At 49.0% G+C, this 12593-nt stretch overlaps 1 protein-coding gene across 1 annotated transcript in view; it reads right to left on the bottom strand.

Annotated features, from left to right (window-relative positions):
- Positions 1–618: 618 nt before the first annotated feature.
- Positions 619–12593, bottom strand: part of LOC147110268 (heparan sulfate glucosamine 3-O-sulfotransferase 2-like) — a 168123-nt gene continuing 156148 nt past the window's right edge. The window contains exon 2 of the mRNA XM_086000061.1: positions 619–1618. Within this exon, the coding sequence (XP_085856187.1) occupies positions 1000–1618 (619 nt within the window). The 3' untranslated portion in view covers positions 619–999. The remainder of the gene's footprint in view (positions 1619–12593) is intronic.

Here is a 12593-nt window from a genome sequence, read left to right as displayed (position 1 = left end):
GACTTCACCAATCTTTTTCTCTTCACATATCTATAAAAGCTTTTACAGTCAGTTTTTATGTTCCCTGCAAGCTCACTTTCATACTCTATTTTCCCCCTCTTAATTAATCCCTTTGTCCTCCTTTGTTGAATCCTAAACTGCTCCCAATCCTCAGATTTGCTGCTTTTTTTGGCCAATTTATATGTCCTCTCTTTGGATCTTATGTTATCCCTAATTTCCCTTGTTAGCCACGGTTGAGTCACCTTTTTTGATTTATTTTTATGCCAAACTGGGATAAACAAATTCTGTAGTTCATCCATGCGATCTTTGAATGTTTGCCATTGCCTATCCACCGTCAACTTACCGCCAAGGCAGGGACAGCAACTGCTGGCCGACATACCAAGAATGAATAAAAAATAATATGCTGAGTGATATCATACAGCAATAGATCCTAACTATGAGTTGGGGCAGTTGCTGATAAACCCAAGCTAAATAAGTGACAACGGAAAGACTCACAGGGATTGGAAAAGAGAGATTAACGGTTGCAGTAAAATAAACCATGAAGGTGAAAATCAATAATGGGAGAGAAGGATTGGCCTCCACACTCAATCACTCCTTCAACGGCGGTACATGCTTCAGAAGGTTTTTTATTGGAATCTTTGTCTTATGTTGTGATGGGACGTGTGTCGATAGGCCTCTGAGAATTCCCATTTGTTTAGACTGCAACATTGGAGGCCAACAATATTGGTACAATACAATATATTTCACTTAAAAAAACCCCACATTGCTTGGGTAGATGTCAATATGTTGCCCCAGTGGGTGGCCTAAACCCTGCTGAATAAAGGAGGGAGATCCTTAATCTCACAGTCTAGCCTGAGGGCCTCATGGTCCGAGCCCTGGCACAGTCTGCCTGGTGTGTGTCATAACTAGGCTAGCCGGTTCAATATGGTAAGTCACCTATTATGGAAGACGGATATATGCTTTTTCCTTTATTTTCTCAACATATAGTTCGGTTAGTGATTAGTCCCACCGAAAGTCCTGTCCCACCATTTGATAAAACTTTACATTATACGGTCTGTAAAATTCCTTTAGTTGCTCGATAACATCTAGGTCTATCTGGACGTGAGTCCTTCCTTTCGATTTGCCCAGACAACGAGGCAAACTGCTGCTCTCCGGTTTCTTCAGGCAAGGAAATCCCTTGGTTTTGTTGAAATAAAAATGTTTGTCCGTGACGATCCTCTTGAGGCCTAAGAAGTCCTGCACTTTGCCCATTTCTCCGGCCGGGTCAATGATGAGCCTCTCCCCGCTGACAAAATGTATCTGGGAGAGGGGAAAGAACTGGAGCCAGTTCTCCAGGTGCAGGGCGTAGATCCCAATGCGGATCGCACTCCAAGAGGCATCGATCAGGCCCAGGGTCCTGTTCTTGAAGGCCAGAATCTCAAAGGTTGGAATCTCCGGTTTCTTGGACAGTGTCTGGGTGTAGTCTGAAATGGCCCTGGTCACAGGGTTCCTGACCACCACAATCAGCTTGGTGTCCTTTGCCATCGAGAAGATTCGCTTTGGTGCCTCTCTGGTAACGAAGTAACTGGGTGTTTTCTCCATGGTGATCTGACCATCCAACGTCTTGGGCATCAAGCTCCTAAAGACAAAAGAAACAAGTATTAATATTCTCGGCGGTAGAAAGACTTGCATTTCTATGGCGCCTTTCATGACGTCCCAAAGTGTTTTACAGCCAATGAAGCACTGTTTGAAATCGAATCAACTTTATTGTCATTGTTAGTGCACAAGTGCAGTACAACGAAATGTAGGCTTGCGGCTCCTGAGAGTGTACATTTAGATTCAGACATTTAAACATTCAACATACATTTGGCTTGTAATACATTAACATAAACATAACCTTAATAAAGTGCATTGGCAGATGTGCAGGCTTTAGAGTTTATTTGTGGAGTTCAGTAGAATGACAGCCCTGGGAAAGAAGCTGTTCCTAAATCTGGTCGTACGGGTGCGAATACATCTGTAGCATCTCCCAGATGGCAGGAGGGCGAACAGACTGTGGCTGGGGTGGGTAGGGTCTTTGATGATGGACCGTGACCTCCGTAAACAACGTTTCACAGAATCACAGAAACCCCACAGTGCAGATAGAGGCCATTTCGGCCCATCGAGCCTGCACCGACACATATTCCACCCGATCCCCGTAACCCCACGTATTTAATCCCCCTAACACTAAGGGTCAATTTATCATAGCCAATCAACCTAACCCGCACATCTTTGGACTGTGGGAGGAAACCGGAGCACCCGGAGGAAACCCACGCAAACACGGGGAGAATGTGCAAACTCCACACAGATAGTCACCCGAGGCCGGATTCGAACCTGGGTCCCTGGCGCTGTGAGGCAACAGTGCTAACCACTATGCCACCGTGCTGGTATATGTGCTCTATGGTCGGTAGCCGGGTGCCGGTAATGCGTTGGGCAGTTTTGACTACCCGCTGCAGGGCTTTCCGGTCATAGTAGCTACAGCTGCCATACCATACTGTGATACAATTCGTCAGGATGCTCTCTATTGTGCAGCGGTAAAAGTTAGAGAGGATCAGGGGTGACAGGTTACATCCCTTCAGCCTCCTTAGGAAATATAGGCGCTGCTGGGCCTTCTTCACCAGAGAGGAGGTATTGAGAGACCAGGAGAGGTCTTCCGTGATGTGGAGTCCAAGGAACTGTTGTAATGTAGGAAACGCAGCAGCCAATTTGCGCACAGCAAGCTCCCACAAACAGCAATGTGATAATGACCAAATAATCTGCTTTAGTGATGTTGGTTGGGTGGTAAGTATTGGCCGGGACACCAGGGATAACTCCCCTGCTCTTCTACAAATAGTGCCATGGGATCTTTTACGTCCACCTGAGAGAGCGGACTAGAGAGGTTAGGTTTAACGTTTCATCCAAAAGGCACCTCCGACAGTGCAGCACTCCCTCTGTACTGCCCTGGAGTGTCAGCCTAGACTTTTGTGCTCAAGTCTCTGGGGTGGGACTTGAACCCACAACTTTCTGACTCAGAGGCGAGGGTGCTACCCACTGAGCCACTGGCTGACACTTAAAAAATAAAGTCTATCAAATTATCTTCCAGTCTGCTTAGAATGCACAAGGATGGGAGGAACATGGCGGCCAGAGGCCGGACCGGAAGCGGGAGAAGCAGGCCCCGGGCCATTGGACCGTGGAGCCGGCGATGGTGAGGTGGAGGCCGCGGCGACCGGAAGATGTGTTCGGCGAGTCGGGCGGAGGCAGCGCATCGAGCAGCAGCAGCAGCCACGACGACTCGCAGTCCGACTGGGAGGAGGTGAGCCGGGAATGGTGGCCAGCGGGTGAGCGGGAGAAGCAGGCCACCACACGTGGAGCCGAGCCGGCAACAGTGAGGAGGAGGCCGCGGTGACGAGGAGGACGGAGCGGCTGAGGGACATCGTGCTCCCACTGCCACTGGATGCCATTGAATTGACTTTCTGAACATGGCGCTGTAAGAATAGCTGACGTGTCCCTATGGGGAGTAAGCATTCCATTGTACTAGTACATATGGCAAATAAAATTCAATTAAATTGAATTGAATTGAACATGGTTAAAAAAAATGCAAGAAGAATTTAAACAAAATTTCTTGTACAATGGGTGGGTAGAGTCCATGATAGGGGAGATTGTACATGGGCTGTGGGAGGAGATTCAATGGGTGGGTAGAGTCCATGATAGGGGAGAGTGTACATGGGGTGTGGGAGGAGATTCAATGGGTGGGTAGAGTCCATGATAGGGGAGAGTGTACATGGGCTGTGGGAGGAGATTCAATGGGTGGGTAGAGTCCATGATAGGGGAGAGTGTACATGGGGTGTGGGAGGAGATTCAATGGGTGGGTAGAGTCCATGATAGGGGAGATTGTACATGGGGTGTGGGAGGAGAGTCAATGGGTGGGTCAAGTCCGTGATAGGGGAGAGTGTACATGGGGTGTGGAGGAGATTCAATGGGTGGGTAGAGTCTGTGATAGGGGAGAGTGTACATGGGGTGTGGAGGAGATTCAATGGGTGGGTAGAGTCTGTGATAGGGGAGAGTGTACATGGGTTGTGGGGGGAGATTCAATGAGTGGGTAGAGTCCATGATAGAGGAGATTGTACATGGGGTGTGGGAGGAGATTCAATGGGTGGGTAGAGTCCGTGATAGGGGAGAGTGTACATGGGGTGTGGGAGGAGATTCAATGGGTGGGTAGAGTCCGTGATAGGGGAGATTGTACATGGGGTGTGGGAGGAGATTCAATGGGAGGGTAGAGTCCGTGATAGGGGAGAGTGTACATGGGGTGTGGGAGGAGATTCAATCGTTTTGACATCCAGAAGGACAAAAGCATGTTTGAGGTTTAAATGATTTATTACACTTCAAATTCAACTTGTCTCTGCAGAACTCTTAAATGTGATATTAACTTCCTCCATAGCTGAGCCGCTGAAGGTATTGAGTTACTGCAAGCTTTCCTTGTTTGTATATTCCAAATCCCAACCACATAGTTAATGGCCCAGAACTTGGTGTCGGGGGCTTGCCGCGCGTGCAAGCCCCCGATGTGCACTTACCCTGCGCGCCGACATCTGAAACCTGGCCCGCAGTGGATTTCCTGTCAGTGGCCCGGTTCTGATGGCGCGCTGCGCTAATCTGACCCAGCGGCGTAGTTAGTGCGATGTGCCGGCTGGGATCAGGTGAGCACTGTTCAGCCAATCAGGGGAGGAGAAACTTCATTCATAAGTTTGAGAGTAAGAACTGTCAAACTCATGAGAAGTACTGCACCCCAAAACACTACTTAAACTTTAAATAAAATTTAAAAAAACATCCCAATCATTAAATTAAGTATAAATAAGTTAAAAAAATAATTTAAACAATAATTTTTTTTTTGAAAAGAATAAATTTTTAATAAAAAGGGTCTAAAACTAAACTTACCTTATTGTAGATTCTTTAAAATAATAAACCTGTGGAAAAAAAATTCTAAATTGCACTAAAACACCACTTACCTGTAAAAATAAATACTTACGTGTGCTTTTTACAAGCATAAAGACCGGAGGCCTTTACACATGCGCAAATCCCCCAAAACAGAGGAAATCCAAGACGCACGCGCTAGCCTCTTCACCTCTTGGGTTAGAGGAGAGGAAATGCTGGTTTTCAGCGCATGCGCTGTGCATGCTGAAAACCGGCATTTCCTCCGGCCAGACGCGTGAGTACCCCTTCCATACTCACGCGTTTGGGGAGGAATTACTGCCCCAATGTCCTTAAACCAAGCACTAGTTGCCTAGTGTGACTAACAGATCACAAAATCTTTTCTCAGCAAACTACTTTCCCCTCATCAACATTTATGGCTCTGGGGAAACTCCTGGGACAAGTTTTCTCTCATCTCTCTGGTGTCAGCCGTGGCTCAGTGGGCGGCACTCTCTAGGTGGGAGGGGCTAGGAGTGAGCAGGTGCTGCTGGGTGCTTGATTGCTGCAGGGAGTTGGAGTGAGTTTTTAAAAAGTTGGTGGTAGTTTTTTTTTCCAGGTTTTCAGGCCTCTTTGGTCCTTAAACAGCAGCCAGAGAGCTGGGCCCCTCAGAGGACTGTGTTCCCAAGATGAATTTAATCAGGGGAGAAAATGTGGGGGGAAGGGAGAAAAAAAGGCCCAAAGATTTGGGCCGGGACCCCAGGTGGTTTGGAAAAGTAAACACGGTGGTGGTTCAGTGCGAGGATAAGGAGGTACGAGCTTGGGATATTATCCAAGTGGTACATGAGGACTGTGGTGAGGGAAGCTGCTTTACCTGCCGACCAAAGCCCAATGTTGGGCTCAAGGTGACGGTCAGTGGCCGAGAGGAGGTGGAAAGACCTTTAATGAGTTTGAAGGTTGGAGATAAGTTCTTGGAGGTAACTCTGCTATATTCGGAAGAGGTGGTGGTCTCATTCTTAAACCTGCCGGTTTATATTGAGAACGATGTGCTAATCAAAAGGTTGGAGTCGTGGGATGTTAAAATTTGCTCCGCAATAAAGAGGAGATACTATCCAGGAACACGGGTAGCAGATGGAACCCGTTATGTAAAGGTGCGGTTCCCAGAGGGGGTGAAGTCATTGCCATATAGCATGAAATTCGAGACAATGGAAGGAGTGCAGTACTTCCTGCACGATAACCAGGTGAAGGTTTGTTATTATTGTCTTGGACACGACCATCTTGTAAGAAACTGCCCAGACTTGTACTGTAATAACTGAGGCGAGTCTGGACACATCGCTCGGAGCTGCAAGGCGGAGAGCTGTGGGCTGTGTCACAAAGGCCCCACTCTCTGTGAGTGTGTGGCAGAAGGAAGCCCCTTGAGTGAGAGGAGATGGGAGAAGGAGAAGGAGCAGGAGGTGTGAGTGGAACGGCTGGAGGAGCGGAGCAGGTGGAGAACGTAGCTAGTGAATGGAAGGAGAAAAGAGCACAGGAAGAGGCAGAAAATTGTGGAGCAGAGAACAGGATGGAAATGGTGGAAAACACACCAAGTACGATGGAAAAGGACAAAGACAGCAGCGGGCAGCACGGATCGAGGGCAGAGTCGAGCCATAATACAGCTCGGCTCTCCCTAAAGAATCTGGTGTCCGCGGAGGGAGAGGAGGCGGGAGCGGGGTGCGGGGTAAGTGTAAATATTCCAAAGAAAGACAGGGAGTTGGACATCTCGGGGAGCAGGAGGGGGCAAGACAAGGAGAGGGTGCAAGAGGCAGGAGCCTTAAAGGGGCAGCAAGACTGGAGCGGCGAGATAAAGACGCCGGACGGGAGTAAAATAGGTGCAGATGCGCCATTGTCCCAGGGAGAGAAGGATCAGGGAGCAAGGGTCAGCGGTGGAGATGAGGCCAAAGGGCGCGGCACTGTTGGAGAAACCATGGTAGCAGGAAGACTCTCTAAGGGAGCTTATCTGACGGGGAGCAGGGACAGGATGTTACAGAAGAGCTCGAGAGTGAGGAGTCAGAGGGGGACGGAGACATGGAAGTGGGGGGTGGGGTGGCATCGTGTGGAAAGGGAAAGGTTAGTGAGGGGCAGAAGGAGGGAGAAGGGGCAGCTCCTCGGCCCAAACCTAATGTAAGGAAGAGGCTGAAACTGCAGGGAAGGTTCAAACAGGAGGTGAAAAAGAGCTGGAGGCTGCAGGAGAAAGCAACAGCTGCCCGAAATGTTGGGAAGGAACACGAGAGGAGGGAAGGGCCGGAGATTAAATGATGGGGAGATTATCAGGCACACTTCCCTTATTCAGAGCCATCATTACTGATCAATTTTTAAAGTACAATAGATTAGTGTATGTTACAGGAGACAAATTAAACTTCAGGTTTTGATGTTAATATGTGGTGGAGGAATGATTTGCATGATACATGGAATGATCACGATGTTGTAAATGTTTTTAATGTTTAATAAATAATAAAAAAGTGGGAGCACTCTTGCCTCGGAGTCAGAAGGTTGTAGGTTCAAGTCCTACTCCAGAGACTTGAGCACAAAATCTAGGCCGACACTCCAGTGCAGTGCTGAGGGAGTGCTGCACTGTCGGAGGTGCCGTCTTTTGTATGAGATGTTAAACCCGAGGCCCCGTCTGCTCTCTCAGGTGGATGTAAAAAATCCCATGGTAGTATTTGATGACGAGCTGGGGAGTTCTCCCCTGGTGTACTGGACAATATTTATCCCTCAACCAACATCACTAAAATAGCTAATCTGGTCATTTATTTCATTGCTGTTTGTGGGAGCTTGCTGTGCACAAATTGGCTGCTGCGTTTCCTACATTAGAACAGCAACTGCACTTCAAGAGTCCTGTGAAGCGCTTTTGGGACGGCCTGAGGTTGTGAAAGGTGCTGTAGAAATGTGAGTCTTTTTCTTTTTACCTGTCTCGCATGAACAAGAGCACACCTAACGTGTGAACCCACTCTCACCTCTAGTCTCCAAGCTCTTTCTTTCTCCCAATCTTTCTTGTCGCTATTTTATCCGAACCTCCATGATCATAGCTCCTCACCGGGAACACCGCCCCACACACTCTTCCCTCACCTTCTCTGGCAGCTCACTTTGTTGGAATCAGTGTACAATCTTCAACTTTGACTCATCCGCTTATCTCAAAACTGACCAGCTCCTCACCTCCCTGTCCTCTCTTCCTCCTCCAATCTGGGCTGGGTTTTTCCAACCTCAGCGGGTCCGTGGCGTGTGGGGACCCCACATCTGTCTAGATCCCGGCCTCCAACATGATTTTACGCTGATTGGGCTTGTTAAGCCCCGCCCTGTGAGGTTCCCGGCCAATTAATAGGAAGCGGGTCTGATGACATCATTTGATGAGGCGCCATCAGCTGGTTTCCTTAAAGGGGCCATGTCCAAAGTGATTTTGACAGTTGTGCTGTCAGTGTTCTACAGCATTGAGGGGCTGCAAACACTGACAAGCACTGCACAGAGGTGCACGGCTGCACCCAGACACTTCCATGACTCATTCCATAAGCATATGGAGGGAGCCACAGCACACAGGGAGATTCTCTTCCCTTCTCATGGGCGGAAGAGACCTCCCCAGGAGATCACCGCAGCCTGGTTACACATTGCACAGGAGGGCACAAGCAGGGATGTGGTCAGGAGGACCAGGCTGCAGTGGCGCAAACGTTTCAATGATCTCAGTAGATCATGAAACGTTCCTGCAAAGCCACACTCAATCTCATCCTGCTGTGCCACTCATCACATCCCCATCACCCGGCCTTCCCTACCCGACTCCTGCACATCCTTACTCACACCAACTTACCTTGCACCTCCACCCATCCCTCTCTATCTACATTATCACATCCCCATCTCACTAGCCACCCCTCACACTCACCCTCATCCTTGTCCAATCATACTAACTAACACACAAGGGTAGGCACTTGGGTATTTTAGCCAATGTTCATGTGAAGTTTCTGTTAATATGCTGTCAAAACATTGAAACCTTTATTTTCAACACTTTGCATTCTTGAACAGATTTGTATGCACCTTTGGAAGTGTCTTAGTGAGTTGCAATGAATGGTGAGATATAATGGTACCCCCCGCAATGGTGATGAGTGTGAAAGGAATGGTTTGGGTATTGTTGGGATGCTTTATGGTGATGGTATGGGGTGGTGCCAACCTGGTGCATCACTGGCAGCCAGGGTGTACAGCGTCAAGTGAAGTAAATCTGGTCATGGTGAGGCCATCCCTGGCCTCCCGGGCAGCAATGTTGCCGGGTGCTGATGCTCTGTCCTGTGCAGCATCAGTTGATTGCGGAGAAGGTTGGTGCTGCTGGTGTGCCTGGTGATGCTGGTGTTGGGGCTGATCGTGTTGGGATTCTGAGGACCAAGGTGAGATTTTTTCAAGGGCACCGATGCTGATGGAATAGATGGCAGCTGAAGTTGAGATGACAGAAGTGATCTGTCAATGGTGAGAGAGGTTGCTCCAAGGAGGTGATACTGGATAGAGAGTTTGCTCCAAACACTTCAAACCTCCATAAAGCTGAAAAGTGTCTTCCAAATCCTGAAGGCTCCAGCCTCTAAGATTGGAAATTGAACAGCTCTGAAATGGTAGCTTTTATACCACTTTTGCACAGCTGTCAACTATTCACAGCAATGCAGTCACTGAGAACCCGACAAAATGCCTGACGTGATCCCCGAGCACCGGGAACCTTGTAAAAGGCATGGAAAAATTGTTAGGACCTGGTAAAATTGGGTTAAATACCTTTTAGCAGTTTCTTAAGTATCTCAATTGCCTGACCCACAAACCACAGGCAGACCCCGCACTTGGGAAACTGACACGGAGGCAGGTTCGGAGCGGGATCCCGACCCGCTGTCAATCTTTCCAAACCCGCCCTCTGAGCGCCGGCAAAATTCAGCCCGCTGAGTGCATTTTACACCCAAGATTGGCCTCGCCTGCCAACCACGTCCTGACTTACTTCACCTTCTCCGCGACTCTTTCCAACTTCTCCTGGAGGCAGTGGGGAAATCTCTAAACCAGGAGCGAGGGTGTGGTGGGGTTGGGGGGGGGGGGGGGAAGGGGAAGGGTGTAGGGAGAATCATGGCCATTGGGGAATGAACCTGCACGGGTTGGTGGGGTCTAAATCCAAGATCATTGCGTTTGTTCTCCAGGAGTGGATCGGGCGGAACGATACCCGATTGAGCTGGCAGAGGCCCATGCCCGATACGCTACACTGGCCACCTGTAATGGGCGTGGAAAACTTATTTTAATATTGAACTGAGGCCCCCACACACATTTCAGTCCTGCACACCTACATTTGTTTGCCCAAGTTACAGCTTTTAATTAAATCAAAAATTCCAGAGCAGGAAAAGGCTATTCAGCCCATCAATCCTGTCCCATCCAGAGCCTATGTATAATTATCCTATCATAAACCCTCAGTACACACACACACAGCTCCTTGCCTGACAGTGCCACTAATAGCTGTGAAATCCTCTCAATAAATCTCGACCCAGCTCCTTCTAAAGATGCCAGTTGACCCTGAATCAAACTCCCTTTCTCTGGGAGGCTGTTCCATGGGTCCACAATCCTGTGTGGGGGCGGGGGGAAAAATAATGTTCAAATCTCCAACTCACAAGGCTGGTCAATCTTGTACATGTGTCTTTAGGTCCAGCACGCACTGTGCAAATTAAATAATTCGCTTACTGCTTCCAGATCTTTATTGTGATAAAAACCTTCAGCTATAAAAAGGAATTTGTAAAGCTGTACAACACTGTATCCTGCGTACATAACACGAAGCGAGGAGCAATACAGCAGGGACAATACATCTGAAAGACTCGCATTTCTCCAGCGCCTCTCACCACCTCAGCATGTCCCAAAGCGCATTACAGCCAATGAAGTACTTTTTGAAGTGGAGTCACTGTTGTGATGTAGGAGACGTGGCAGACAATTTACACACAGCAAGATCCCACAAACAGCAATGTTATAATGACTGGATAATCTGTTGGTTGAGGGATAAATATTGGCCAGGACACCGGGGATAACTCCCCTGCTCTTCTTCAAAATAGAGCCGTGGGATCTTTTATATCCACCTGAGAGAGCAGACGGGGCCTTGGTTTAACGTCTCATCCGAAAGACGGCACCTCCGACAGTGCAGCACTCCCTCAGCACTGCACTGCAGTGTCAGCCTGCTTTAAGTGCTCAAGTCAAGGAGTGGGACTTCGAACCCATAACCTTCTGACTTAAACGTGAGAGTGCCACCCACTGAGCCATAGCTGACACACAATACAGCGGGGTGAGGTACATGTACAGGAGACACTGAGACACACACGGGCCGTACAGTACCAGACGGGAGTGAATCGTTCCCTTTTACCCGCTGTATACTGTACATGTACAGGAGCTGACACTGAGACACACACGGGCCGTACAGTACCAGACAGGAGTGAATCGGTCCATTTTACCCGCTGTGTACTGTACATGTACAGGAGCTGACACGGAGACACACACGGGCCGTACAGTACCAGACGGGAGTGAATCATTCCCTTATACCCGCTGTGTACTGTACATGTACAGGAGACACTGAGACACACACGGGCCGTACAGTACCAGACAGGAGTGAATCGGTCCCTTTTACCCGCTGTATACTGTACATGTACAGGAGCTGACACTGAGACACACACAGGCCGTACAGTACCAGACAGGAGTGATTTGTTCCCTTTTACCCGCTGTGTACTGTACATGTACAGGAGCTGACACAGAGACACACACGGGCCGTACAGTACCAGACGGGAGTGAATCATTCCATTTTACCCGCTGTGTACTGTACATGTACAAGAGACACTGAGACACACACGGGCCGTAAAGTACCAGACGGGAGTGAATCGTTCCCTTTTTCCCGCTGTGTACTGTACATGTACAGGAGACACTGAGACACACACGGGCCGTACAGTACCAGACAGGAGTGAATCGTTCCCTTTTACCCGCTGTGTACTGTACATGTACAGGAGACACTGAGACACACACGGGCCGTACAGTACCAGACGGGAGTGAATCGTTCCCTTTTACCCGCTGTGTGCTGTACATGTACAGGAGACACTGAGACACACACGGGCCGTACAGTACCAGACAGGAGTGAATCGTTCCCTTTTACCCGCTGTGTACTGTACATGTACAGGAGCTGACACTGATATACACACGGGCCGTACAGTACCAGACGGGAGTGAATCATTCCCTTTTACCCACTGTGTACTGTACATGTACAGGAGACACTGAGACACACACGGGCCGTACAGTACCAGACGGGAGTGAATCGTTCCCTTTTACCCGCTGTGTACTGTACATGTACAGGAGACACTGAGACACACACGGGCCGTACAGTACCAGACGGGAGTGAATCGTTCCCTTTTACCCGCTGTGTACTGTACATGTACAGGAGACACTGAGACACACACAAGCTGTACAGTACCAGACGGGGGTGAATCGTTCCCTTTTACCCGCTGTGTGCTGTACATGTACAAGAGACACTGAGACACACACGGGCCGTACAGTACCAGACAGGAGTGAATCGTTCCCTTTTACCCGCTGTGTACTGTACATGTACAGGAGCTGACACTGAGACACACACGGGCAGTACAGTACCAGACGGGAGTGAATCGTTCCCTTTTACCCGCTGTGTGCTGTACATGTAC

This window comes from Somniosus microcephalus, chromosome 11, assembly GCF_052327205.1.
Source record: "Somniosus microcephalus isolate GS21.2 chromosome 11, FLI_Smic_1.0, whole genome shotgun sequence".
In the NCBI taxonomy this organism is placed as follows: Eukaryota; Metazoa; Chordata; class Chondrichthyes; order Squaliformes; family Somniosidae; genus Somniosus; species Somniosus microcephalus.
The sequence above is the reverse complement of the archived record's forward strand: the minus strand, read 5'-3'. Positions and strand labels throughout refer to the sequence as shown.